Source organism: Chiloscyllium plagiosum, unplaced genomic scaffold, assembly GCF_037043375.1.
Source record: "Chiloscyllium plagiosum isolate Xiang-an unplaced genomic scaffold, Cpla_swu_hap1 HiC_scaffold_15, whole genome shotgun sequence".
Taxonomy (NCBI): Eukaryota; Metazoa; Chordata; class Chondrichthyes; order Orectolobiformes; family Hemiscylliidae; genus Chiloscyllium; species Chiloscyllium plagiosum.
In genome coordinates, this window is record NW_028270153.1 from 56,013,007 (window position 1) to 56,040,057 (window position 27,051).

At 41.0% G+C, this 27,051-nt stretch overlaps 1 protein-coding gene across 3 annotated transcripts in view; it reads left to right on the forward strand.

Annotated features, from left to right (window-relative positions):
- Positions 1-15,266, forward strand: part of LOC122560017 (bactericidal permeability-increasing protein-like) — a 39,445-nt gene extending 24,179 nt beyond the window's left edge. For 2 of the 3 annotated variants that reach the window (XM_087994959.1, XM_087994960.1), the window contains one exon: positions 183-2,067. In XM_087994959.1, the coding sequence (XP_087851085.1) occupies positions 183-371 (189 nt within the window). In that variant the 3' untranslated portion in view covers positions 372-2,067. Of the gene's footprint in view, positions 1-182; positions 2,068-3,197; positions 3,266-5,030; positions 5,074-5,275; positions 5,340-7,486; positions 7,564-15,071 lie in introns of those variants that run through there. The other variant, XM_087994961.1, reaches the window with a different exon arrangement.
- The last annotated feature ends 11,785 nt before the right edge of the window (positions 15,267-27,051 follow it).

Sequence of the window (27,051 nt, forward strand, 5' to 3'; positions counted from 1 at the left end):
GCCCATAAGATCTTCTTATATTTGAACTGCCAAACTAATTTTAGTCTAGAACTGACTGCTCTATTGTTTCATGCGAATAGCCTTACATTTCTCCAAACACACACACAATAACAAAGCTAACCTCAGGCTGCTTTTTTCTACCAGTAATTGTCTCTTTACCCTTTTCTCTTATGTCATCTCAGAAGAAGTGGAGGAGTTCCCAAATTCATGGAGTTGGATCTTCACCTCAGCATCAGGAACTCAGTGTCGTGCCATTTTCCCAACGTCATAGTTCCAACCCCATCACCTCTGCCCACTCCCAAAATATGTGGGTAGGCGAGGTACAAACAGGGCAGGCCCAGGGCATTAATGGATGTATATGCATGCAATAGAGCAAGCTGGTTGGAAAGGCCATCTCTGTTTATTGGCACATCGGTCCAATTAATTTCAGGGTGGTTAGGCAACCTACCTCGCTCACTCTCACTATCCCTCAACCACCCTGTGATCCTTCAATACACGTCATGCCCATTCCACTCTCTGATTTCTTCATATTACCTACATGCCTCCTCATATTCTCAATACCTCCTCAGTGCCCTCTGACATTTTCTTTATACCCACATCCCCCCTCCATCCTTACTCCATTTCCATGTTCTCCTTGAATCCATTATGTACAGAACCAATAAGTCATTGGCAAGTCGCACAAGTTTTTGAAATGGTCCTGAAACTGACACATAGGCAAATGGGACTTTAAAAATCTCTGTGCTTAAAACCTCATCAAAGTATCAATCTTTCACCTAAGGGCTACTCTTCAGAATTCCCTTGTTAAAGCTCTCTAACCTCACCCCTCTACTTCCTCCCTTGCATATTTTTCTTAAAATTCATTTCTTTGATCAAGTTTTACATGTCTCCTGGTCTCCCCTATTTTTTCTTTTGGTTTGTGAGGAACCTTCGGTTGACATTCTGCTTTGAAGATACTCTGTTGATCCATGTTTTGTTACTGAGATCTGTTGAAACTTACTTGAGGGGACATATTTGTGGTGCACGCATAGCAGAAACATTAATGGACACCGTAACTTGGAAAAACTGAATAATTCCCAAGGAACTTCCTTGAGCGCTCTTTAACATTTTTCACTTTACAACTCTGACTTCATTTTCTATGTTTAATGACTTGCATAATATTACCAGATGTTTCAAAATGATTCATTTAAAAGTTATGAGGGATGATTCATGGAATGGTTCAAGGGCAACTAGAGATGGACATTAAATGCTAGGCAGCCAGAGATGTCCAGTCCCATGAATAAATAATAAAGAAATTACAGTATTGAAGGCCATTTGGCCCACGGAGTCTTTGCTGGATCTCTAAGGAGCACAGAGTCAGTGTAGATATGACAGGCCAAACAGATTTCTTTTGTGTTGTAACCATTCTATCACTCTTTAATTTACAATAACTGAGTTGAAATGTTTTTATGGTATTGCTAAAGTCTGGTGAAATACCAGAAGAAATCCATTGCACCATTACAAACAAATTAGCTAACTCCATTCAAACTTCTTTCTACAATGTAGATTAACTAATGTTTCCTCTCTCTGATATGCAGCATGGATTTATAGAAGAAACAGTAAATTACAAAATGTTCACATTGCTCCCCTCATTACCCTCTTACACCTCCCAATACCCACCAATGCCAAAGATGGTGTTTGCAATTACTTTTTCTGCCACTGGAAGCCATGCAAACTGGACATCAGACTGGACATCATGCTTGTAACCTCATAAAATAGAATTGTCAAGTTAGTAACAAAGCTGATACAGATTTGATAGCAGAATTATTGAAAAATGTCCCAACTCATTAACAATACACTTTGATATCATTTAGCGGTACAAGTGTAAACTTGTCTGAACTTAAGTCCAGCACTGCAACTGCAAACAACCATTCTACACATTTTAATTCAACTTCAACTTTGCTTCCGTCTGCTCCATTACTGGACAGAGTGTGATACTCTGAGTTGTGGGCTCCTATTTTAAATCAAGTCGTGATACGAGAGATTGAGCCTTCAATATTAATAATTAGAATTTTATCAATGATATTTACTCTACAAAAGAAATATATGCAAACTCAACAATATTCAATAAAGTTCGGCCTATACTTTTGTGATCTAAGATGTGATTTGCTATAATTTAGTATAATTTATTTTTTTGTTTTTCTTACAAATTTTAAAATACTACTATTACTACTAATACATGGAATAAATTACTACTGATATCTTGATTTTCTGAGTGTCTGAAGAGGTTTGATGACTGGTAGGTAGGTCTGTCATGATGGAGATTGTAAACCATGGTGATTTCTTTATTTAAAAATAAAGTCTGGGAGGGAGGGAGTTCAGGGAGGTTAATAGGAATTTGTTAATATTGAGAGTTAATGAGTGAACAAGGTAAACAGCATAATACATTAAAGTTTTAATTGTTTATGGGAAGCACCCATAGCTTGGAAGAAAAAGATTTTTAGTTTCAGTTTGGGGTCGGATGCAGAAGTTTTGGCTGAAGTTGGATGTGAAAAGCAATTGCTTTGACAAAGAGGAATACCGAAGAACTGTTAAGAAAGAGGTTACCTCAGTGAGGAGTTTAGCTTCAAAGTTCCACAACAGAAGTGTGGTTAAAACTCTGAAGAGTTATGTTACAGTGTGAAAGCAAGCTTGGTTAATTGATGAATCAAGGAAGAGGCTATCGAGTTCTCAAGATTGAAGCCACAGTTAAGATAAGATCAACAATGTGAAAGAGAAAGGAATTCTCTGGTGTGAGTATGATAAGAAAAGTTTTTGGGATTAGTGAGATTAATGTACTGCATGTTTCAAATTTTTAAATTTGTGTTCTATGTAAATAGTTTGGTTTATTCTAGTTTATCATAATTTATTCTGTGTGATAAACTTCTGTTTTATTGATACAACATTCAGCAACATTGTGTGTTTGTGTTTCAGTGAAAGGCAATCTCATTAAAACAAAAAAAAACAAATTATGGTCTATCAAACCAGATCTCATTTTAATTTCTCCAGGAATAATGTTAGATGTTATAAATCTTTAAATATTAAAAGTTTTTTTTTCATAGAGGTCATCCAAAATCTAGTGCAGTAAAAAAAATGCCTTTGAAAGTATAACTAGGGGAATTCTAATTGTTTTTCCTGTGAACAGAAGCTGCATGTTACAATAAATTATGTATTAATCACAGACAGCCAGTGTGCTTGGGCAGATATTCATTTCAGACATGAAAGTGAGTGGGACAGTGTTTTTGAACAGGTAAGAATTAAACCAGACGAAATATTTTCTTTCTCCATAAGTAGACTCAACCTTTACAATCGGAGCCACAAACATTAATACCATGCAAAAAATACTAATGACAATTGACAAGCAGCAATGCTACAAGTAATACATGGCTTCACTATCTCTGAGTGGTACAACATATTTACTGTGTATAAAACTTTATAGACAAGTGTGTTTTCAAAATAAGCTGCATTCCTACTTACGAATATGAACAAAATTCTCACATCCTATATATGTGTGGTTTTTACTGAGAGAATGGTGAATCAGAGCTGATGTTAATTAAACTATTATGTTGTTACTTTGAATCATAAGAGGAATTCTCCACAAAACTTATTTGTTGACTATAAATTGCTTAAAGAAATAAACTGGAACATTTATTACCTTTTAATGCATTCTTGGTATTGGGCAATGCTAGCAATTATTCCATATTCCTGGTTGTTCTTGAAAAGATGGTGGGGAACTATTACATTGAAACGCCACCTTCCATAAAGTGAAGGTATTGCCACAGCATTAAAGGTAGAGTGTTCCAAGATTTTTACCAAGAATATGAAGAAGAATCTTATAGGGCCAAGTTGTGGTGACACGGTGGTTAGCACTGCTGCCTCACAGCAGCAGGCTCCCAGGTTCGATTCCAACCTTAGGCGACAATCTGAGAGGAGTTTGAACATTCTTCCTGAGTCTGCACAGGTTTCCTCTGGGTGCTCCAGTTTCTTCCTACAGTCCAACGCTGTGCAGGTTAAGTGGATTGGCCATGCTAAATTGCCCATTGTCTGCAGGCTAGGTGAAGTAGACATGGGAAATGGAGGTTTATAGGATAGGTGGGTTTGGGTGGACTGCTCTTTGGGGGAGGAGGAGTCAGTGTGGACTCAATGAGCCAAGTGGCCTGTTTCCACACTGTAGGCATTCTACGAAGGTAGGATGGTTGGTCACTTTGCAAGATGCAAGAATAAGGGACTTACCAAATCTTGGTGTTACAGGTAGGAGTGGTTTACATTTCTTTTGTTGTTGATGGCCCTATGCTGCCTCAAGATTACCCCAGTTTGAGATGTTAGAAGTGTTTCTAATGTAACTCACTTTTCATAAAGATGGTAGCACACAACACAATGGAAGGCAGCTTGTTTCCAAAAATGGGCTTCTTTTCCACAACTGCTGCTAATTAATCACTTGTAGCAATGGAAGATATCAAACTGGGTATTCTCTGGAGTGTTGTTGTGACCACCTACCATAAATCCAGTTCTTCTTGAGTGCTTGTCCAGTAGCTAAGCCTCGATGCTACTATACTCATGTTAGCTGGGAATGTGTGATACAGCTTGTACATATTATGGAGATAGAATTATGACCACGCAGATTCTAACACTGAGGCTTCAATGTCATGATTGTCAGATACCACATTTACTCTCCAACCTTTCCTTAATTTGCTTAGCAATCCCTGAAGGAAATTGTAAGCAGGTAACCCAGCTCTGGGATGCTGTCACAGTAGTTATAGAAAAGGCCTCCTTGAAGGAATGAGTTCTACATGGTATATGTTTCTTTTTCTCCAAAAGTCCAGTTTAATTACTGGAACATCACAAGATAGAACAGGAACTCAAATCCACAATAACACAAACGCCAAGGCATTGAAGTCCCAGAATGATCTATTATGAATTTAATAATGTCATTGCAATTCATCCATGTTTATGACTTGTGTAATTTCTCCGTGTAAAACTGAATAAATGAATACAGCTTTCTACTGTTTAATCAGGGTGGACCTAGCTGAGGAAGAATCTAAAGTGGGACCCATCCCAGTAAGTCCTTTGTCATATCCTTAGATATTTTAAATTGCAGTATTAATTATCACTTGTTACCTTTTCATATTAAAATGTAATTGGTGCAAAGTTTTTATTATACACTTTAGACCTGTGTTAATATGCTCTTGAGCATAAGAAATTTAGACAAAATGTTAAGTTAAATTGATTTTCACTAATAAGCACTTTTATCATATCAAAGACAACGGCATTGGAAATGATGCTGAATTTGGGATTACAGAAGATGGTGATTCCGAAGATAAATGGTAGGTCGAGGTAAAGATAATTACACTATCGCGTTTAAACTGCGTTGGCCCAGTCACAATGTCACATTACTGATCATATTAGTTACTCAAGTAGTTCAGCGTCTCTGCTGTTATTTGGGTGCTTCTACCCCCCCCACCCCCTGTATACATCCAATGTGTGAAGCAAGGGTGGATACATGGAGTGATTAGTTTTCAAAACTAATGCCTCCAAGAGCAGTTAATCCAACTGGAAAAGTCAGGGTTAGCATCTCCTCCTTTCTCGCCTCAATACACCCCATTTTCAGAAAATGGAACCTGGCTGATATTAGAGACTTGATAAATACAGAGACACTAAAGCACCATCATATGTTGTACAGCATCTTAAGGAATTGGGTAGATTAAGTTAGTGTCCTCATTCAAACCTTCAGGCATCCTTCAACAATTTGCAAGCTGCTTTAGCTGTTTTGGATTGCATCTAAAGTATTGACTTAGGATTGTTTCATTCCCCAAGATCCTATGATGTATATTTTATTGTGACTTTCACAGTATAATCAGTTAATAAGTGACTACGAATTCTATTTTGATTATAATGTTGATCGAATACTTTTAAAATTGTATATAATGCATATATTCAAACTATTGGGTAAAAAGTGTCAGTTCTTTGCTGTAGTAATATTGTTTGTCCTCACATTGTGATCAAATGGAATGGGTTATGGTGGCTGAAATGTAAATTGTTTTAAAGAGCCTCAAACCCATCCCCTACCTCCTCACTTCCTGCTGCCTTGAGAAAGCAGCCAACATATTCAAGGACCCCCTCCCTCCCTAAGTTATACTCTACATGGTATATGTTTCTTTTTCTCCAAAAGTCTAGTTTAATTACTGCAACATCACAACATAGAAGAGGCACTCAAACCCACAGTAACACAAACGCCAAGGCATTGAAGTCCCAGAATGATCTTAGACTCTTTTCCATCCTCTTCCATCAAGCAGAAGATACAAAAGTTTGAAAGCATGTATCAATAGATTTAAGAATAGCTTTTTCCCCACCAGATTTATGAATGGAAGTCTCATATATTAGAGTTGATCTTCCTCTGCACTTCACTGTAGCTATAACACGATAAAATAATAATTTTGGAATCTACTGGCACACTATCTGTTAACTCTTATCTGGTTCGTTTTAATCCAAGGAGAGAAAATGGTTGAAATAGATTCTCAGGGTGCTGGAGAATTTCAGCAGGTCTGGCAGTATCTGGAGAGACGGAAATAAATTTAGCATTTCAAATCGAAAATGAGTTTTTGGAACAAGGCAAGAATCATTTGGACTCAAAATGTTGACTCCGTTTCTCTCTCCACAGATGCTGCTAGGCCTGCTGAGTTTCTCCAGCATGTTCTGTTTTTATTTCTGACCTCCAGCATCCGCAGTCCTTTGCTTTTATGAAAGGAACTGGTTATATTGATTGGAGGCTGCAAGAGGAAGTGATGCAGGCTGGTAGAATTACAACATTTACAAGGCATCTGGATGGGTGTATGAATAGGAAGGGTTTGGAGGGAATATGTGCCGCGTGCTGAAAATAATTTGGGATATCTGGTCAGCATGGACAAGTTAGACTGAAGGGTCTGGTTCTGTGCTGTATACCTCTATGACTCTATCTTTTGCTGTATCTCAGGACATGTGACAATAATAAATCAAAGCAAATAATTTCTGGGCTAACCAAGGCGTGGGAAAGCAGGAGTCCCTACCCAGAATCAAACTGTTCACCCATTCAAAACCCATCTTCCTTCATTCATAGGTTCTGTCCTTCACTCTCGATGGGAGACTATTTGCCTCCCCCACACTTCCACTTAAAGGGGAGTATCTTCTCAAGTTGGTTTCATCACCAATTACCACAAATTTAACTATGGTCTAATCTCAGGTTCCAGTGAGCAACACAGGAGGAAATTCAACAGTAGTTTAAAATACATTGTACCATCACCATCTTGAAATTTTCCTAAACTACGTAATTAATGATGACTATGGAATCCTGTGCCCAAATAACTGCAGAGACAATGAACTACTTGAATAAAAAATATGATCAGTTTGAAAAGCATAACTAATTTTATCATTAAAATGTTTCTAATCATATCAAATATATTTCTTCCACTTGTTTCTTATTATAAATGTTTTCAAGCACTGCTGAAAAAGGGATTCACCATACCAACCATGGGCAAAGTATCACTGAAGAATCCAGTTCTTAAAACTGCGCAGGTAATAGATTTCTATTTATGGTACTCTGAAGGAAGAGAAGCTGCTGATTGTTCTTAGTTCTCATTTATTCAAGTTGACACAAGTGAAATTAACTTCCATTTTTATACTACTAGTCCAATTGTAAAGTCCTCCTACATTACATCTTGTTAAATAAGGTGTAACCTCATTTTTAACTGTATTAAAACAAAATTACTTTGTCCCTGAGAAATTAATTTTGGATTTATGGAAGTTTGAATATTTCCGCTGTGATAAAAATGTCATGGATTTTAATATAAAAATATTTATAAGATGTTGCTTGACATTTATCTTAAATTCAGTTGCACTTTCTGATTGTCATTACTCGGCGTCTACTACAAATAAGAAGTAAAAAACTGTCATTACCTTTTACTTCCTGACTTGCTGTCTGTGAGAATTTTTCAGTATCATTGGTTGATTAGCTGAATTGCTGACATCACTGTTGCTTGATGCTGAACATAGGAGAAAGTGAGGTCTGCAGATGCTGGAGGTCAGAGATGGAAATGTGTTGCTGGAAAAGCGCAGCAGGTCAGGCAGCATCTAGGGAACAGGAGAATCAATGTTTCGGCCATTCCTGAAGAAAGGCTAATGCCCGAAACGTCGATTCTCCTGTTCCCTAGATGCTGCCTGACCTGATGCTGAACATAGCCTAGTTGCCCCCAGAATCAATTTTTGCTGGGATAGATAAAATCCAGAGGTCAAGAAATTCTTGTGGGTGCTTTTTTCAAAATCAACAGCGAGTGATATCATTTTGTCATCACTTGAGATTTTATAACAACCAAAACAGTGTATTTAATGGTATACAACATTCCAAGTCACTTAACAAAAGTGATACTAGCAAAGAAAAGCAGAGGTTTTACACTAACCCAGAGAAGTAGATATTGGGAAAGATGACCAAAGGTTTGATCAAAGATATCAAGGCAACATTTTTAAAGAGGAAAGACAATTCTTGCAGTTCCAATCTTGGATGTTAGAGAAGAGTTTGACATATCAGAAATATTGAAAAGTCCAAACTGGTGATAAGGTAGAACTGAGCATCATTGGCATAGATGTTGAAGCTGATGTGTTTTTAGATAATGCAGCAAAGAGGCAGGAAATAGGTGAGAAATAGAAGTGAGTTAATGATAGTTCCCTGAAAACTGGAAGTGTGAAAGTGCAAGCAACTCTCTAGATTGAATTGGACCAACTGAATTGGGCTAACGGTCGGATACTTGGTAGTGTGGATGAGCAGAGGGATCTTGGTGTCCATGTACACAAATCTTTGAAAGTTGCCACCCAGGTAAATAGTGCAGTGAAGAAGGCATATGGCGTACTGGCTTTTATTGGTAGAGGAATTGAGTTCCGGAGTACTGAGGTCATGTTGCAGTTGTATAAGACTCTGCTGCGGCCACATCTGGAGTATTGTGTGCAGTTTTGGTCGCCATACTATAGGAAGGATGTGGAGGCACTGGAACGGGTGCAGAGGAGGTTTACCAGGATGTTGCCTGGTATGGTAGAAAGATCGTATGAGGAAAGGCTGAGGCACTTGGGGTTGTTTTCATTGGAGAAAAGAAGGTTTAGGGGTGACTTGATAGAGGTGTATAAGATGATTAGGGGTTTAGATAGGGTCGACAGTGAGAATCTTTTTCCACGTATGGAGTCAGCTATTACAAGGGGGCATAGCTTTAAATTAAGGGGGGGTAGGTATAGGACAGATGTTAGGGGTAGGTTCTTTACTCAGCGAGTCGTGAGTTCATGGAATGCCCTGCCAGTAGCAGTGGTGGACTCTCCCTCATTATGGGCATTTAAGCGGGCATTGAATAGGCATATGGAGGATAGTGGGCTAGTGTAGGTTAGGTGGGCTTGGATCGGCGCAACATCGAGGGCCGAAGGGCCTGTACTGCGCTGTATTCTTCTATGTTCTATGTTCTAACTCAGTGCAGTTCCACCGATCTAATTGAAGACATACTGGAGGAGGATGGTGCTGTCTGCTACATCAACAGCCACAGATGGGATAAGAAAAATTAATGAAATGTGATAGTTCCTCATACTTGTAAACATTTCCATTGTGGTTTTAGAATCATAGACCAAAATCCTTCAGGACTTAAAAGAATCTTTAGAAGTTGGATGGGTGGTGGAGCATGTAATTTGGTGGAAATCAAAAATTTAGTTTCTTGATGACAAGTCAAAGTTTTAGAATTAAAGTTCCCAGAACATTTAGGAAGGTTGGCTTTCCCACCCTTGGTGGGAATCTCTATTGCATTTGTTAGTCATGTACAGTCATTAACACCTCAGCATACTGGAATTTGGTTCATGGGTACAATCTTGTTAAAATGGCAAAAATAGGAAATAGATGTTCACAAATTTAGCAGTATATATGAGGTGTGTCCTTGGTGGGGTAGACACTTATCCTCCAAGCTCCAGTGAATACAAATTTTTTCAGGAACATAGTTCCTTCCTAATCAAATTGCTTCTTCATGCAAATTATATTGTTAGGGTGAGGTTTAACTGGGTAAACAAATCCATCCAAATGAGGAAGCCACAATGGATAATGCCATCAAACTAGACTGAGGCAAGCAAGCAGGACTTAACTCAAAAAAGGCCTTGGTTCAAAAGGTTGAGATAATGTTGAACTAGATAGAAAAGAACAGTAGGGAGTAGAATGTAAAAGGCATGGTTGTCAGGACACTGGAAGGATCCCGGGGAACAGAGGAAGAAATAGAAGTATCACAAAACAAGGGACAAGGAGGACAAGGGGGGCTACATATTCAGGTTGGGGAACACAATGGGGTATAGGTGTGCTGGGGTGCGACAGAGAATTGAATCAGGTTGGGCATGGGATCTGGATGAGAATGGGATCAGGGAGAAAAGAAGAAATATCAAGAGAGATGGCTGAATGAACCAAGGGGGGGATTGAAGAAAGAAAGAGTGGATGCCAGTAGAAAGAAGATGACCATTACATTGGTGCACTGGAGAAGTGTACTGTAGAGGGGAGGGGAGGGGAGGGGGTAACAAAATCAGATGGAAAATTTACAACCACCAACTCCTGAATCATCTCGCAAAAGAAGGCCTCACAGAGAATCCCTACAGTGTGGAAACAGGCCTTTTGGCCCTTCAAGTCCACACCCACCCTCCAAAGAACATCCCACACAGACCCATCCTATCTCTATAGTTACCATGGACATCCCTGGACACTATCGGCAATTTAGCATGGCCAGTCCACCTAACCTGCATTACTTTGGAAATTGCAGGAAACTGAAGCACCCGGAGGAAACCCCACACAGGCCTGGGGGAAATGTGCTAATGAGTTTGGAGAAGATTTGTAGCTCATGTTGAAGTCTGGATTTAAGTTTGTTCGCTGAGCTGGAAGGTTTGTTTTTAGACATTTCATCACCGTGCTAGGTAACATCATCAGTGAGCCTCCGGTGAAATGCTGGTGTTATGTCCCACTTTCTATTTATGTGTTTAGGTTTCCTTGGGTTGGTGATGTAATGACTTGTGTTGGTGATGCAATTTCCTGTTCTTTTTCTCAGAGCATGGTAGATGGTGTTCAAATTGATGTGTTTGTTAAGAGTTCGCATTGTCCTAGAATGGATGTGTTGTCCCAAAGTGGAGTCCTTCCTTATCTGTACGTAAGGATATGAATGATAATGGGTCATGTCTTTTTGTGGCGAGTTAATGTTCATGTATCCCGGTGGCTAGTTTTCTGCCTGTTTGTGGGCTACCATGATTCCAAGAGGTTTGAATAGCCTGGCAGTCATTTCCAAGATGTCTTTGATGTCACGGAGAGTGACTAGGGTTTCCATATAGCGGACCCAAAGTTTGGGTTGAATGTTTGGAAGAGCTGTTTGTTCGGGTTTCTGCATCTGTTAAGATCCCTGATATCGGAGATCCCATGGGTGTTCCGTTGGTTTGTCTATAGGTTTTGTTATTGAAAGTAAGGCATAGATCCATGAGCTTGATGATGTTGCCCTTGCTGATGAAGTTGGTGGTGTTTGGTGTATGTGTCTCTTTTTAATTCATCCATCCATTCTTTCATCCTCCTCTATCTTGGTGTTCAAGAATTCTTGGTTGAGGGAATGGAGTGGCATAAGTCTTCTACTAAGTGTTTCAGTCTTTGGTGTAGTTCCTTCGCTAATCTGTATGTTGGTGTTCCAGGTAGTGAGACTATGGGTCTGAGGGGGGCTCCTGGTTTGTGAATTTTGCGTAATCAGTAGACGCGTGGTGTTTTCGATCAGTCTGATTTTTTGGACATTTGTCTTGTTTAATTCTCCAGATTCCTGACATTTTTTGAATGTGCAAACTCCACACAGTCACTGAAGGCTGGAATTGAACTCAGGTTCCTGGTGCTGTGAGGCAGCACTGCTAATCACTGAGCCACTGTGCTGCCCCATAATGTGCACTACAAATTTGCACGAGTGGGAACCAATGGCCTCATGGTATTATCATTGGACTGTCCATCCAGGGACCCAAATAATGTTTTGGGGACCTGGGCTTGAATCCTACCTTGGACAGATGGTGGTATTTCAATACAATTTTTTAAAGTATCTGGATTTAAGAGTCTAATAATGACCATGAATTCATTGCTGATTATCGGGAAAAGCCTGTCGCCTGTCTGGTTCACTAATATCGTTAATTGAAGGAAACTGCCATCCTTACCTGGTCTGGCCTACACATGACTCTAGAGCCACAGCAATCTGGCTAACACTTAAATGCCCTCTGTGCAATTAGGGACAGGCAATAAATGCTGGCCTAGTCAGTGATGCTCTCATCACAATCATCTGATGAAGGAGCGTCGCTCCGAAAGCTAGTGCTTCCAATTGAACCTGTTGGACTATAACCTGGTGTGGTATGATTTTTAGCTTTGTATAGCCCTGTCCAACACCGGCATCTCCAAATCCTGTAAATGAATTTTAAAAATCAGCAGCAGGTGTGAGCTGAGATATGTTTATACTTGTTTTTGCACAACACAAAGACACCTAACTTCGGGAATTAAAACAGAAACTGATATTGTGCAAGACCTCAGTCGAAGCCTTAGCACGGAAGGGAAATACTCACAGCAGAATAAGCTCTGTTAGCTCCTAAAACTGACATCCCAACTCTGTTTCGTGATTCATTAAACTCTGAGAAGAATAGGACCTAACAATTACCAGCAGTGCTTGAAGTGATATGGTTTCTTCGACTTTAGCATCAACAAGCTACTACACAGGGACTTTCGTTCTTATTGAAGTCTATAGTGTGGGCACTTTGTCCAGTTATGTTGGTATTACATTATATGCAGAGTTGACTGACTCAGTCTAACTGTGTGCACATTGGTTCACTGACTGAATGGACAGAGAATCCTTTAAACAAGAGTGTCACAAATTGTGACATCATCTAGCTATATTAAAAATATGTTGCCTTTCTGAGAACTGAGCAAGATAATAGTGCTGATGGTTACCCAAGGTTTATTCCTCTTGCAGTCATACAGGAGCTTTCAAAGAACCGTAGATCTAAACATTAAGGCCATGAGGGTTGGAATCATTACATAGTCTGTGGCTTGAAAGGTCATAGGGCAGAGGATAATGAAGGGCACCTTGTGTCAGATTGGTCAATTTGTAAATGCTTGGAAAGTAATGCAAAGATTAAGACTACAGGGATCTGGCAGAATAGGGGAGAGGAAATCATCTCACAGAAGGTGCATCTCACCATTCAGAGGTGGCTAGAGGGCAGGCTTTCCCCTAACACAGCCAGCTTGACAATGGCCTAAAGGGTGGCTAAGGCTGGGTCAGATCTCAAATAGAAAACAACATCACATTCCTGAAACTTCTTTTTTTTTAGAGTAGATTTCCTACAGTGTGGAAACAGGCCCTCTGCCCCCAACAGTCCACACCAACCCTCTGAAGAGTAACCCACCCAGACACATTTCCCTCTGACTCACCTAACACGATGGGCAATTTAACATGTCCAATTCACCTGGCCTGCTCATCTTTACACTGTGGGAGGAAACTGGAGCACCCGGAGGAAACCCACGCAGACACAGGGAGAATGTGCAAACTCCACACAGGTAGTTTCCCGAGGCTGGAATCGAACCTGGGACCCTGGTGCTGTCACGCAGCAGTGCTAACCACTGAGCCACCGCGCTGCCCCCAGCAAATTTCACTGCTGGCCCAGTGTGGGGATTGAACTCACAACCTTGGCATTATTAGCACCACGCTCTAACCAGCTGAGCTAACTGACCAACATTTCACTGCTCAGTACATTCTGCAATCAACTTAATCCACAGTGGTAATAGTATTGCTGTCATTAGGAAGGAGGAGGAGAAAGAGAGGAAGGGATGCCCAGCACCACCAGTTCCAGAGAGATGAGGTTCAAAGGGTAGTAACTTTGCCTGAAGAGGGGATCTAGGGTCTTCATTCCCACAAGCAGTGCACTGAGAGAGGGTGTACTGAAGGTGGAGAAGGTGTACTACGGGGCAATGATTGAAAAGTAGTGTCAAAGACATCTTCACCTGTCCAAGGAAACTATCACCTACATCTGCCCCCTTCTTCAGGTTGACCTGCAGCTGGGCAGCTTGGGAGGCAGCACTGTACTTGATGTGATGTGTTGCTATAAAGTAATTATAGTAGAGATCTGGCAACATTGTGTTTTGCATTCTCTACCTGGTTTTAAAAGTTGGTGGGGGAGAAAGAGGGATAAAATATATCATCCATCACAACAGAGACTTAGGAGTGCTTGTACATGAATCGCTATAAGTTGATTTGCAGGTAATCAGGAAGGCAAACAGAATATTGGCTTTCATTGCTAAAGGGATTGAACTTAAGAGCAGGGAGGTTCTGCTGCAATTGTACAAGGTGTTGGTGAGGCCACACCTGGACTATTGTGCACAGTTCTGGTCTCCTTACTTGAGGAACAATAATCTGGCTTTGGAGGTGATGCAGAGGAGCTTCGCCAGGTTGATTCCGGAGATGAGGGAGTTACTGTATGGAGAGAGGTTGATCCGCCTGGGACTGTACTCGCCAGAAGTTAGAACAATGAGAGGGGAACGTTTAGAAACAAAAAAATGATGCAAGGGTTAGATAAGATAGAGGCAGATAAGTTATTTCCGCTGGTGGACGAGACTAGGACTAGGGGACATGGCCTCATGATTAGGGGCAGTAGATTTAGGACAAAGATGAGAAGGAACTGCTTTCCTCAGAGAATAGTGATTCTATGGAACTCTCTGCCCAGGGAAGCAGTAGAGACAGCTTCATTAAATATATTCAAGACACAGTTGGATGGGTTATTGCGTGTTAGGGGAATTAAGGGTAATGTGGATAATGCAGGTTGGAGGAGCTGAGACATTGGGTAGATCAGCCATGATTTTAATGAATGGCAGAGCAGACTCAATGGGCCAAATAGCCTACTCCTGCTTCTATTACTCTGAAACTATGAATGAACCCTTCATGTCTACAATATGCATTCAGCATGTAATTCTATAGATTGTGCCAATGTGTACTTAACTGTAATGTAATTATTATCTGTCTGTTTTTCAGGGTTTAATCGTGATCACCACTGATATTAAGTACAGAAACTGAAAGCAGAATACTTCAAAATGCAACATGCAGAGAAGCTGTTAAATTAATCTATGGTTAACAGTCAAGACCCACCTATATCTTTTTGTACTCTCACATGATTCCCCTGAATGTTAACACAAATTAAAAAAGCATTGCATCATTGCAAATCTAGAATGAGTAATGTGTTTCTTTCAATTAATACCTTTTATTATTATTTAGCAATTGCAAATTCCTGAAGTCACCACTTGCTAATACATAGCATTAAACCTATAAGGAACAGGAATAGGCTATTCGGCCTCTTAAGCTTATTCTACCATTGAATAGGATCGTGGATGATCTGACATTGCTCATATCCACTTTTCTTGCATTTTCCCATAACCCCTGATTCCCAGACTTATTAAGAATTTATCTATCTCAGCCTTATAGAGAAGGCTTACAGAGAAGGACTCTGACTCCACAGGTCTCTGTGGCAAGGAGTTCCAAAGATCCTCAACCGTCTGAGAGAAGAAATTCCACATCATCTCATAATTGGTATTTCTCCTCAAAGTGCATAAAGTATGTTGTGCTAAGGCCACACCAGTGGAGGTAGGCTGCATTGCAACCTGTGTAGAACATGTTGAGCAAAGACTATTCTCACTGTGATGAAAGCCTGCCATTCAACAATGGGTTTCATCACAACAGCTTGTCGGTGATCTGCCATGATGCTCTTTCCTTAATCCGAATTCCTCGTGTTGGTCAATCATGGATCTTTGCACCATGGGTTAGGGCTATTAATCTAAACTTCCCCAATGATTCAACAGATTACGCAATGACTAGATGTGGTATGCAAACCACAAAGGGACTAGATTCAATCTGCGGTTTGGGTGGTAATTAAAACTTCACAGTTGGCATCATTACCTTTAAGGTAGGGAAGTGAAAATTAGCTCCTGTTTCTGGTCGTAACCTAATAATATTGAAAGTCAATAATCATGTTCCTCATGTGGAATCAGAATCAAGCTCAGATGTGATGCATTCACTGAAGACAAATGGTATGCTAGACTGTTTAGACTCACATTTGAACAAGTGCCACTTTAACATGCAACCAGAAAATACACTGGGAACAGCTGGCGGGAAAGTAATCAGGGAGCAGGTTTACAGCGAGTTATAAACAGAGATACACAATCCATTCAGCAGTTAGAATAGAGGGACTTTTCATTATCCTAATGAATTAGAATAGAGATATTATAAAGGACATAGAGGTAAGAGTGTGTTTGTGAGAATTTTATTTATTAATATGCATCTGACCTCATTCAAAGTGGGCATTTCCAGAACTGGTTTGGGGAATGAGGTGGCCAAATAGGTCAAGTGTCAGTTGGGAGAATGTTTAGGGAAAAGTGATCATTGTATCTTCAAGTTTAGTTTAACCATAAAAAGAACTAAAAGACAATCCTCTGGAGGAGGGAGTGAATGGATGTGCAATGAAACAATTTAAAGCAGTCCATGCCTAAATGCTACCGGATGTGGACAATATCCAGAGAAATTGAAAATAATATTCAAACCACACAAACTGCAAGGTCATGACCATCTCAACAAAGTAATAATCTAATCATTGTCGCTTGACAATCAATGATGTTAACATCACTGACTCCCCTAGTATTAACACCCTGCTGGTTTACCTTTGACCATAAATAGAAATTGACTAGCAGTATACATGAGGTATGTCCTTGGTGAGGTAGACATTCTTCCTCCAAGTTCCAGTGAATACAAATTTCTTCAGGAACATAGCTCCTTCATAACCAAATTGTTTCTTCATCCAAATTTCATTGTTAGGGGTGTAGTTTGACTGAGTGAACAAATCCGTCCAAATGAGGAAGCCACACTGGATAATGCCATCAAACTAGACTGAGGCAGGCAAGCTGGACTTAACTCAAAAAAAAGCGGAGATAATGTTGAACTAGGCAGAAAAGAACAGTAGGGAGTAGAAATTAAAAGGCCATGGTTGTCAGGACACTGGAAGGATCCCGGGGAACAGAGGAAGAAATAGGAGTATCACAACACAAGGGACAAGGGAGGCTACATATTCAGGTTGGGGAACACAATGGCGTATAGGTGTGCTGGGGTGCGACAGAGAATTGAATCAGGTTGGGCATGGGATCTGGATGAGAATGGGATCAGGTAGAAAAGGAGAAATATCAAGAGAGATGACTGAATGAAGCAAGGAGGAGATTGAAGAAAGACAGCGTGGATGCCAGTAGAAAGAAGAAGGCCATTACATTGGGGGCAATGGAGAAGTGTACTGTAGAGGGGAGGGGAGGGGGTAACAAAATCAGATGGAAAATTTACAACCACCAACTCCTGAATTATCTCGCAAAAGAAAGCCTCACAGAAAATCCCTACAGTGTGGAAACAGGCCATTTGGCCCTTCAAGTCCACACCCACCCTCCAAAGAACATCCCACACAGACCCTCACTATATTTATAGTTACCGAGGACATCCCTGGCCACAATGGCCTATTTAACATGACCAATCCACCTAACCTGCATTACTTTGGAAATGGCAGGAAACTGAAGCACCCGGAGGAAACCTCACACAGGCCTGGGGGAAATGTGCTAATGTGTTTGGACAAGATTTGTAGCTCTGGTTAAAGTCTGGATTTAAGTCTGCTCGCTGAGCTGGAAGGTTTGTCTTCAGACATTTCATCACCATGCTAGGTAACATCATCAGTGAGCCTCTGGTGAAGCGCTGGTGTTATGTCCCACTTTCTATTTATGTGTTTAGGTTACCTTGGGTTGGTGATGTAATGACCTGTGTTGGTGATGCAATTTCCTGTTCTTTTTCTCAGAGCATGGTAGATGGGGTCCAAATTGATGTGTTTGTTTATGTTGAAATGTTCGCGTTGAAATGCCATGCTTCTAGGAATTCTCATGTGTGTCTCCATTTGGCTTGTCCTAGGATGGATGTGTTGTCCCAAAGTGGTGTCCTTCCTTATCTGTATGTAAGGATACTAGTGATAATGGGTCATGCCTTTTTGTGGCGAGTTAATGTTCATGTATTCTGGTGGCTAGTTTTCTGCTTGTTTGTCCAATGTAGTGCTTATTAGAGGGGAGAATGACTGGGTTTCTGGACATGTTTTGTCTGCTTGTTTGGGTTTGTTACTGAGAAATCGGCAGGATGTGTTCATTGTTTACCTGTTCTTTTTGAATATGCTGTATAGGTGATTTTCCTCTGCTCTTCGTAGTTCCTCTGTGCTGCAGTGTCTGGAGGCTTGTTGAAATAATGTTCTAATGCAGCTTCGTTTGTGGCTGTTGGATGTGGATGATTGCTTCTGTAGTTCAGTATTTGGTCTGTATGTATTGTTTTCCTATGGACACCATTGACTGTTTGCTCTTCTGTGACATCTAGGAATGGCAGTATGGTATTGTTTTCCTCCTCTTTTGTGAATTTTATGCCATTCAGGGTATTATTGATGGGCTTGAAGGTTTCCTTTAATTTGTTTTGCTTAGTGATGACAAAGGTGTCATCCACATAACGGACCCAAAGTTTGGAGAAGATTGGTTGGCAGGGCTGTTTGTTCACATTTCTGCATCTGCTAAATTCCCTGATATTGGAGATTCCATGGGTGTTCCGTGGGTGTGTCTGTAAGTTTGTTATTGAAGGTAAGGCAAAGATCCACTAGCTTGATGATGTTGTCCTTGCTGATGAAGTTGGTGGTTTTTGGTGTATGTGTCTTTGTTTCTTCTAATAGTGTAGTCAGTGTTTCCTTGGCCAGGTTGATGTTGATGGATATAAACATGGCTGTTATGTCAAAGGAAACCATTATTTCACTCTCTTCTATCTTGGTGTCTTTGGTGTTCAAGAATTCTTGGTTGGAGTGAATGGAGTGGCGTGAGTCTTCTACTAAGTGTTTCAGTCTTTGGTGTAGTTCCTTCGCTAATCTGTATGTTGGTGTTCCAGGTAGTGAGACTATGGGTCTGAGAGGGCCTCCTGGTTTGTGAATTTTGCATAATCCATAGACGCCTGGTGTTTTGGATCTGTCTGGTTTCATTTTTTGGAAGTTTGTCTTGTTTAATTCTCCAGATTTCTGAAGTTTTTGAATGTGCAAACTCCACACAGTCACCGAAGGCTGGAATTGAACTCAGGTTCCTGGTGCTGTGAGGCAGCACTGCTAATCACTGAGACACTGTGCTGCCTCATAATGTGCACTACAAATTTGCACGAGTGGGAAGCAATGGCCTCATGGTATTATCATTGGACTGTCCATCCAGGGACCCAAATAATGTTATGGGGACCTGGGCTTTGATCCTGCCATGGCAGATGGTGGTATTTCATTACAATTTTTAAAAGTATCTGGATTTAAGAGTCTAATAATGATCATGAATTCATTGTTGATTTTCGGGAAAAGCCCGTCTGGTTCACTACTATTGTTAATTGAAGTAAACTGGCATCCTTACCTGGTCGGGCCTACACGTGACCCAAGACCCACAGCAATCTGGCTGACACTTAAATACCCTCTGTGCAATTAGGAACAGGCACGAAATGTTGGCCTCGCCAGTGACGCACTCATCCTGTGAATGAACTTTAAAAATCAGCAGCAGGTGTGAGCTATGTTTATACAGCACAAACACACCTAACTTCGGGAATTAAAACAGAAACTGATATTGTGCAAGACCTCAGTCGAATGCTTAGCACGGAAGGGAAATACTCACAGTTGAATAAGTTCTGTTAGGTCCTAAAACTGACATTCCAACTCTGTTTCATGATTCATTAAACTCTGAGAAGAATAGGACCTAACAATCACCAGCAGTGCTTGAAGTGATGTGGTTTCTTCTACATTAGCATCAGCAAACTACTACACAGGGACTTTCGTTCTTATTGAAGTCTATGGTGTGGCACTTTGTCCAGTTATGTTGGTATTATATTATATGTAGAGTTGACTGACTCAGTCTAACTGTGTGCACATTGGTTCACTGACTGAATGGACAGAGAATCCTTTAAACAAGAGTGTCACATATTGTGACATCATCTAGCTTTATTAAAGATATGTTGCCTTTCTGAGAACTGAGCAAGATAATAGTGCTGATGGTTACCCAAGGTTTATTCCTCTTGCAGCCATACAGGAGCTTTCAAAGACCCATAGATCTAAACGCTAAGGCCATGAGGGTTGGAATCATTATGCAGTCTGTGGCTTGGAAGGTCACAGGGCAGAGGACAATAAGGGCACCTTCAGTCAGATTGATCAATTTGTAAATGCTTGGAAAGTAATGCAAAGATTAAGACTACAGAGATCTGGCAGAATAGGGGAGAGGAAATCATCTCACAGAAGGTGCATCTCACCATTCAGAGGTGGTTGGAGGGCAGGCTTTCCCCTAACACAGCCAGCTTGACAATGGCCAAAAGGGTGGCTAGGCTGGGTCAGATCTCAAATAGAAAACAACATCGCAGTTCTGAAATGTCTTTTTTTTAGATTAGATTTCCTACAGTGTGGAAACAGGCCCTCTGCCCCCAACAGTCCACACCAACCCTCTGAAGAGTAACCCACCCAAACCCATTTCCCTCTGACTCAGCCAACACGATGGGCAATTTAACATGTCCAATTCACCTAGCCTCTCAGTCTGTTTCACAGTGATACTGACCAAGTGCACCCTCCTCCCAGTCTGTTACACAGTGATACTGACTCACTGCACACTCCTCCCGGTCTGCTTCACTGTGATACTGACACATTGCGCACTCCTCACAGTCAGCTTCAATGATATTAACCCACTGCACCGTCCTACCAGTCTGCTTCACAGTGATACTGACCCACTGCACACTTTTCTCAATCTGTTCATCTTTACACTGTGGGAGGAAACCACAGCACCCGGAGGAAACACACGCAGGCACAGGGAGAATATGCAAACTCCACACAGGTAGTCACCCGAGGCTGGAATCGAACCTGGGACCCTGGTGCTGTCACGCAGCAGTGCTAACCACTGAGCCATCGTGCTGCCCCCAGCAACCTTCACTGGCTGGTCCAGTGGGGGGATTGAACCCACAACCTTGGCATTATTAGCACCACACTCTAACCAGCTGAGCTAACCGACCAATGCTTCACTGCTCAGTACATTCTGCAATCAACTTAATCCACAGTGGTAATAGTATTGCTGTCATTAGGAAGGAGGAGGAGAAAGAGAGGAAGGGATGCCCAGCACCACCAGTTCCAGAGAGATGAGGTTCAGAGGGTAGTAACTTTGCCTGAAGCAATGCACTGAGAGAGGGTGTACTGAAGGTGGAGCAGCTATAGGGGAATAATTGAAAAGTAGTGTCAAAGACATCTTCACCTGTCCAAGGACACCATCACCTACATCTGCCCTCTTCTTCAGGTAGACCGGCAGTGGGCAGCTTCGGAGGCGGCACTGTACTTGATGTGATGTGTTGCTATAAAATAATTATAGTAGAGATCCAGCAACATTGTGTTTTCCCTGCTCTGCCTGGTTTTAAAAGTTGGTGGGGGAGAAAGAGGGGTAAAATATATCATCCATCACAACAGAGACTTAGGAGTGCTTGTACATGAATCGCTATAAGTTGATTTGCAGGTAATCAGGAAGGCAAACAGAATATTGGCTTTCATTGCTAAAGGGATTGAACTTAAGAGCAGGGAGGTTCTGCTGCAATTGTACAAGGTGTTGGTGAGGCCACACCTGGACTATTGTGCACAGTTCTGGTCTCCTTACTTGAGGAACAATAATCTGGCTTTGGAGGTGATGCAGAGGAGCTTCGCCAGGTTGATTCCAGAGATGAGGGAGTTACTGTATGGAGAGAGGTTGATCCGCCTGGGACTGTACTCGCCAGAATTTAGAACAATGAGAGGGGATCTTACAGAAGCATAAAAAATGATGAAAGGGATGGATAAGATAGAAGCAGGCAAGATATTTCCGCTGGTGGGCGAGACTAGGACTAGGGGGCATGGCCTCATGATTAGGGGGAGTAGATTTAGGACAAAGATGAGAAGGAACTGCTTTCCTCAGAGAGTACTGAATCTATGAAATTCTCTGCCCAGGGAAGCAGTAGAGACAGCTTCATTAAATATATTCAAGACACAGTTAGATGGGTTATTGCGTGTTAGGGGAATTAAGGGTAAAGGGGATAATGCAGGTAGGAGGAGCTGAGACAATGGGTAGATCAGCCATGATTTTAATGAATGGCAGAGCAGACTCAATGGGCCAAATGGCCTACTCCTGCTTCTATTACTCTGAAACTATGAATGAACCCTTCATGTCTACAATATGCATTCAGCATGTAATTCTATAGATTGTGCCAATGTGTACTTAACTGTAATGTAATTATTATCTGTCTGTTTTTCAGAGTTTAATCGTGGTCACCACTGATATTAAGTACAGAAACTGAAAGCAAAATACTTCAAAATGCAAAGTGCAGAAACACTGTTAAATTCATCTATGGTTAACAGTCAAGACCCACCTATACCTTCTTGTACTCTCACATGATTCCCCTAAATGTCAACACAGATTACAAAAGCTTTGCATCATTGCATATCTAGAATGAGTAATGTGCTTCTTTCAATTAATACCTTTTATTATTATTTAGCAATTGCAAATTCCTGAAGTCACCACTTGCTAATATGTAGCATTAAGCCCATAAGGAACAGGAATAGGCTATTCGGCCCCTTAAGCTTATTCTACCATTGAATAGGATCGTGGATGATCTGACATTGCTCATATCCACCTTTCTTGCATTTTCCCATAACCCCTGATTCCCAGACTTATTAAGAATTTATCTATCTCAGCCTTATAGAGAAGGCTTACAGAGAAGGACTCTGACTCTGCAGTGGCAAGAGTTCCAAAGATCCTCAACCGTCTGAGAGAAGAAATTCCACATCATCTCATAATTGGTATTTCTCCTCAAAGTGCATAAAGCATTTTGTGCTAAGGCCACACCAGTGGAGGTAGGCTGCACTGCAACCTGTGTAGAACCTGTTGAGCAAAGACTACTCTCACTGTGATGAAAGCCTGACATTCAACAATGGGTTTCATCACAACAGCTTATCGGTGATCTGCCATGATGCCCATTCCTTAATCCGAATTCCTCGTGTTGGTCAATCATGGATCTTTGCACCATGGGTTAGGGCTATTAATCTAAACTTCCCCAATGATTCAACAGATTACGCAATGACTAGATGTGGTATGCAAACCACAAAGGGACTAGATTCAAATTGCGGATTCTGTGGTAATTAAAACTTTACAGTTGGCATCATTACCTTTAAGGTAGGGAAGTGAAAATTAGCTCCTGTTTCTGATCGTAACCCAATAATATTGAAAGTCAATAATCATGTTCCTCATGTGGAATCAGAATCAAGCTCAGATGTGATGCATTCACTGAAGACAAATGGTATGCTAGACTGTTTAGACTCACATTTGAACAAGTGCCACTTTAACAAGCAACCGGAAAATACACTGGGAACAGCTGGCGGGAAAGTTGTCAAGGTGCAGGTTTACAGCGAGTTATAAACAGAGATACACAATCCATTCAGCAGTTCTCATAGAGGGACTTTTCATTATCTTAATGAATTAGAACAGAGATATTATAAAAGGACATGGAGGGGAAGAGTGTGTTTGAGAGAATTTTATTTATTAATATGCATCTGACCTCATTCGAAGTAGGCATTTCCAGAACTGGTTTGGGGAATGAGGTGGCCAAATAGGTCAAGTGTCAGTTGGGAGAATGTTTAGGGAAAAGTGATCATTGTATCTTCAAGTTTAGTTTAACCATAAAAAGAATTAAAAGACAATCCTCTGGAGGAGGGCGTGAATGGATGTGTAATGAAACAATTTAAAGCAGTCCATGCCTAAATGCTACAGGATCTGGACAATATCCACACAAATGCAAGGTAATGACAATCTCCACAAAGAAACAATCTAACCATTGTCCCTTGACAATCAATGGTATCCCCGTCACTGAATCCCCTAGTATTAACATCCTGCTGGTTTACCTTTGAACAAAAATAGAAATTGACTAGCAGTATAAGTACTATGGCTGTTATAGCAGGTCGAAGGCTAGGAATCCTGCAGTGAGTAACTTGCTTCCTGACTACCCAAGTCTGTCCACCATCTACAAGGCACAAGTCAAGAGTGTAATAGAATAGTCAACACTCGCTGAGATGGGTACAGTTCCAACAAAACTCATGAAGCTTGACACTATCCAGTGTCCAGGACAAAGCAACCTGCTTGTTTGGCACCATATTCACAAACATTCACTTTCTCCATGACTGACACTCAGTTACAATGGTGTGCACTGTCAGCAGTATGAATTGCAGAATTTCACCAAGGCTCCTTAGACGACACCTCCCAAACCCATAACTGCTAAGACCAGAAGGATAAGGGAAACAGATACAAAAGGAGCACCACCTGCAAGTTGCCCTCTAAATCACTCATGGAAAGCATGGCAGCATGGCAGCAATTAGTGTCCAATTAGGTCCCACAAATTGCAAAGAGATAACACGCACTTCATCTGTTTTAATGGTATTGGTTGAGGGATAAGTTCTATCCAGTAGAGTAGGGAAATCTCCTCATCTCTTCAACTATGTCCAATTGCGATGGCAGTGAGGGGCCTTAATTTAATACTTCTTCCAAACAATGGCATCTCTGACAACTCAGCATTTCCTCAGCACTATCATGAGCTATCTCCGAGAAATTGTGTCAATTTTCTGGATTGCGGATTGCTAACCACTGAGCTACACCTGTCAAAGAATAAACACCAATAGTCCACCAGCAAAGACTAAATATTGCTATTGGTGCAATTCTTTCAACTGTTACAGCACACTTGAATTTTCTGGTTGCAATCCTGTGGGATCCAATGGGTGGCCATTCCATACAGACAGAAAATGTTTCAAATCTCATTGAATATATTCACACCCAAACACTTAGTGCACAATTACTGCTGATAAAATCTTCTAGAACAAGAATCTATCCATTTGTCCTACATGTTTCATGGACAAGTAATTTCAGGAAGTGCATTCTTACTATTAGCCTGCAGAACTTATCCCATCTTCCCATATCTCAGACTTAAGTAGTTATCAGTAATGAAGAACAACTGCTGATGTGAGATTACCTCCAACAGGATGTTGCCTGTTGTTATAAAGTGGAGGTTGAACACCCCCCCTGCCCCGCCCCACCCCACCTCTGAGAACTAAAACTGAAGCCCCCAAAGAGGAGCACCTCCCCCTATAATCTGGAAAAAGAATGAAAAGTAGTGTGATCTGCATTTCAGCAACCTCTAGATGTTAAATAAAATAAATCCCTGCCACTCACTTTTAAAATCAACCAGCAATTTATCTAACTCTATCAGTGAACAAATTAACTAAACTATTAATAAACCCCTTCTAACTATTAACTATTCCTGATAAAACAAGATTCTACTGGTATACTGTTCCAATAAATATAAGTCCCAAACTTATAACAAAAAATAGAATTTAGTCTCTTGAAATTACAGCCAGGTCACATGTCTTCCAGAATGTTCTGTGCCTTCTCCATTGATTCTTCTGTCGGGAATATATTTTCCGTTCATTCTTCTGTTCGGAATTTAGATGGTGCTTTCTCTAACACATAGATGAGCCTGTGAAGGCCCCTTGACTGCTAAAACCTGGAGGACAAGTTCAGCACTTGAGTGAGAGCACCAAGTCATCCTGATTAAGAACTATGCCACTGTTCCTTCACTGGGTCAAAATCTTTGAATGATCTCCCTGAAACATTGTTGGTGTACCTAAGCCACTTGGACAAAAGTGGTTCAAGATAGCAGCTCACCATCCACTTCTCAAGGGCCATGTGGATGGGCACTAACTGCTGGTCTAGTCCGGAATGCTTACATCCTGTGAAAAAATAAGGAAATTCACTTAACAACTTGGAAATGAATCAACAACCCAAAGGTTCCCATGTGCTGCTACAAATGTCTCCACCTCAATTTGTGACTGAGGATGTAGACAAAATATATAATCCGCTGGGCTCATTGCAAACCTTAGATTTCAAAACCGCTTCTGGCTTCCTCAGTTTCAATTTCTGCCAATAGACATTTTGCTGTATATCTCATCTCAAAGTTCAATCACATGCTCTCCTCAAACAGAGCTGAATCTTCATTTTGTCAGAGTAAGAGTAGACTGAACACTATCCTTAACTCTCCATCAATCAATGTGGAAACAGAGAAAGCAAGCATGATTCAACCACATTCTCTTGCCTTCTCGCTTTTGTCTCCTTACTAATCAAGAACCTACCGATCTGTATCTTAAATAATTTCAATAACTTGGCCTCCACTGCCCTCTGCGGCAATGTGTTCCACAGATTAACCAGCCGCTGGCTGAAGAAAAATCTCCTCGTCTCAGTTCTAAAGAACTATGAAGCTGTGCCCTTGGGTCCCACTCTCCCCCATGAGTGGAAACATCTTCACAATATCCACTCGATGCAGGTCTTTCAGTATTGTGTTAAGTTTCAATCAAATAACCCCTCGTCCTTCTAAACTCCATTCAGCGCAGAGTTCCCAACTGCACCTTATGTGACAAGGCCTTCATCCCTGGGATCATCCTTGTAAACCTCCTCTGAACCCTCTCCAACACCAGCACACCCTTACTCAGATACGGGGCCCAAAACTGCAAACAATATTGTAGCCCACATGGAGTCTGACCAGAGCTTTATACAGCCTCAGCAGTACATCTTTGCTCTTGTACTCTTAGCCCTCTTGAAATGAACACTAATGTTGCACTTGCCATTCTAACTACCCAGTGAATCTACATGTTAACCTTTAAGATAATCTTGAACAAGGGCTCCCCAGTCCCTTCAGAATCCTGATGGCTTTCCACCTTGTGAAAATAGATCAGACCTCTATTCTTTCTCTTAAAATGCACAATCTCACACTTACCCACATTGTATTCCATCTACCATTTCTTTGCCCACTCTCCGAGACAGTCCAATTCCTTCTGCAGCCTCCCTGCCTCCTCAAC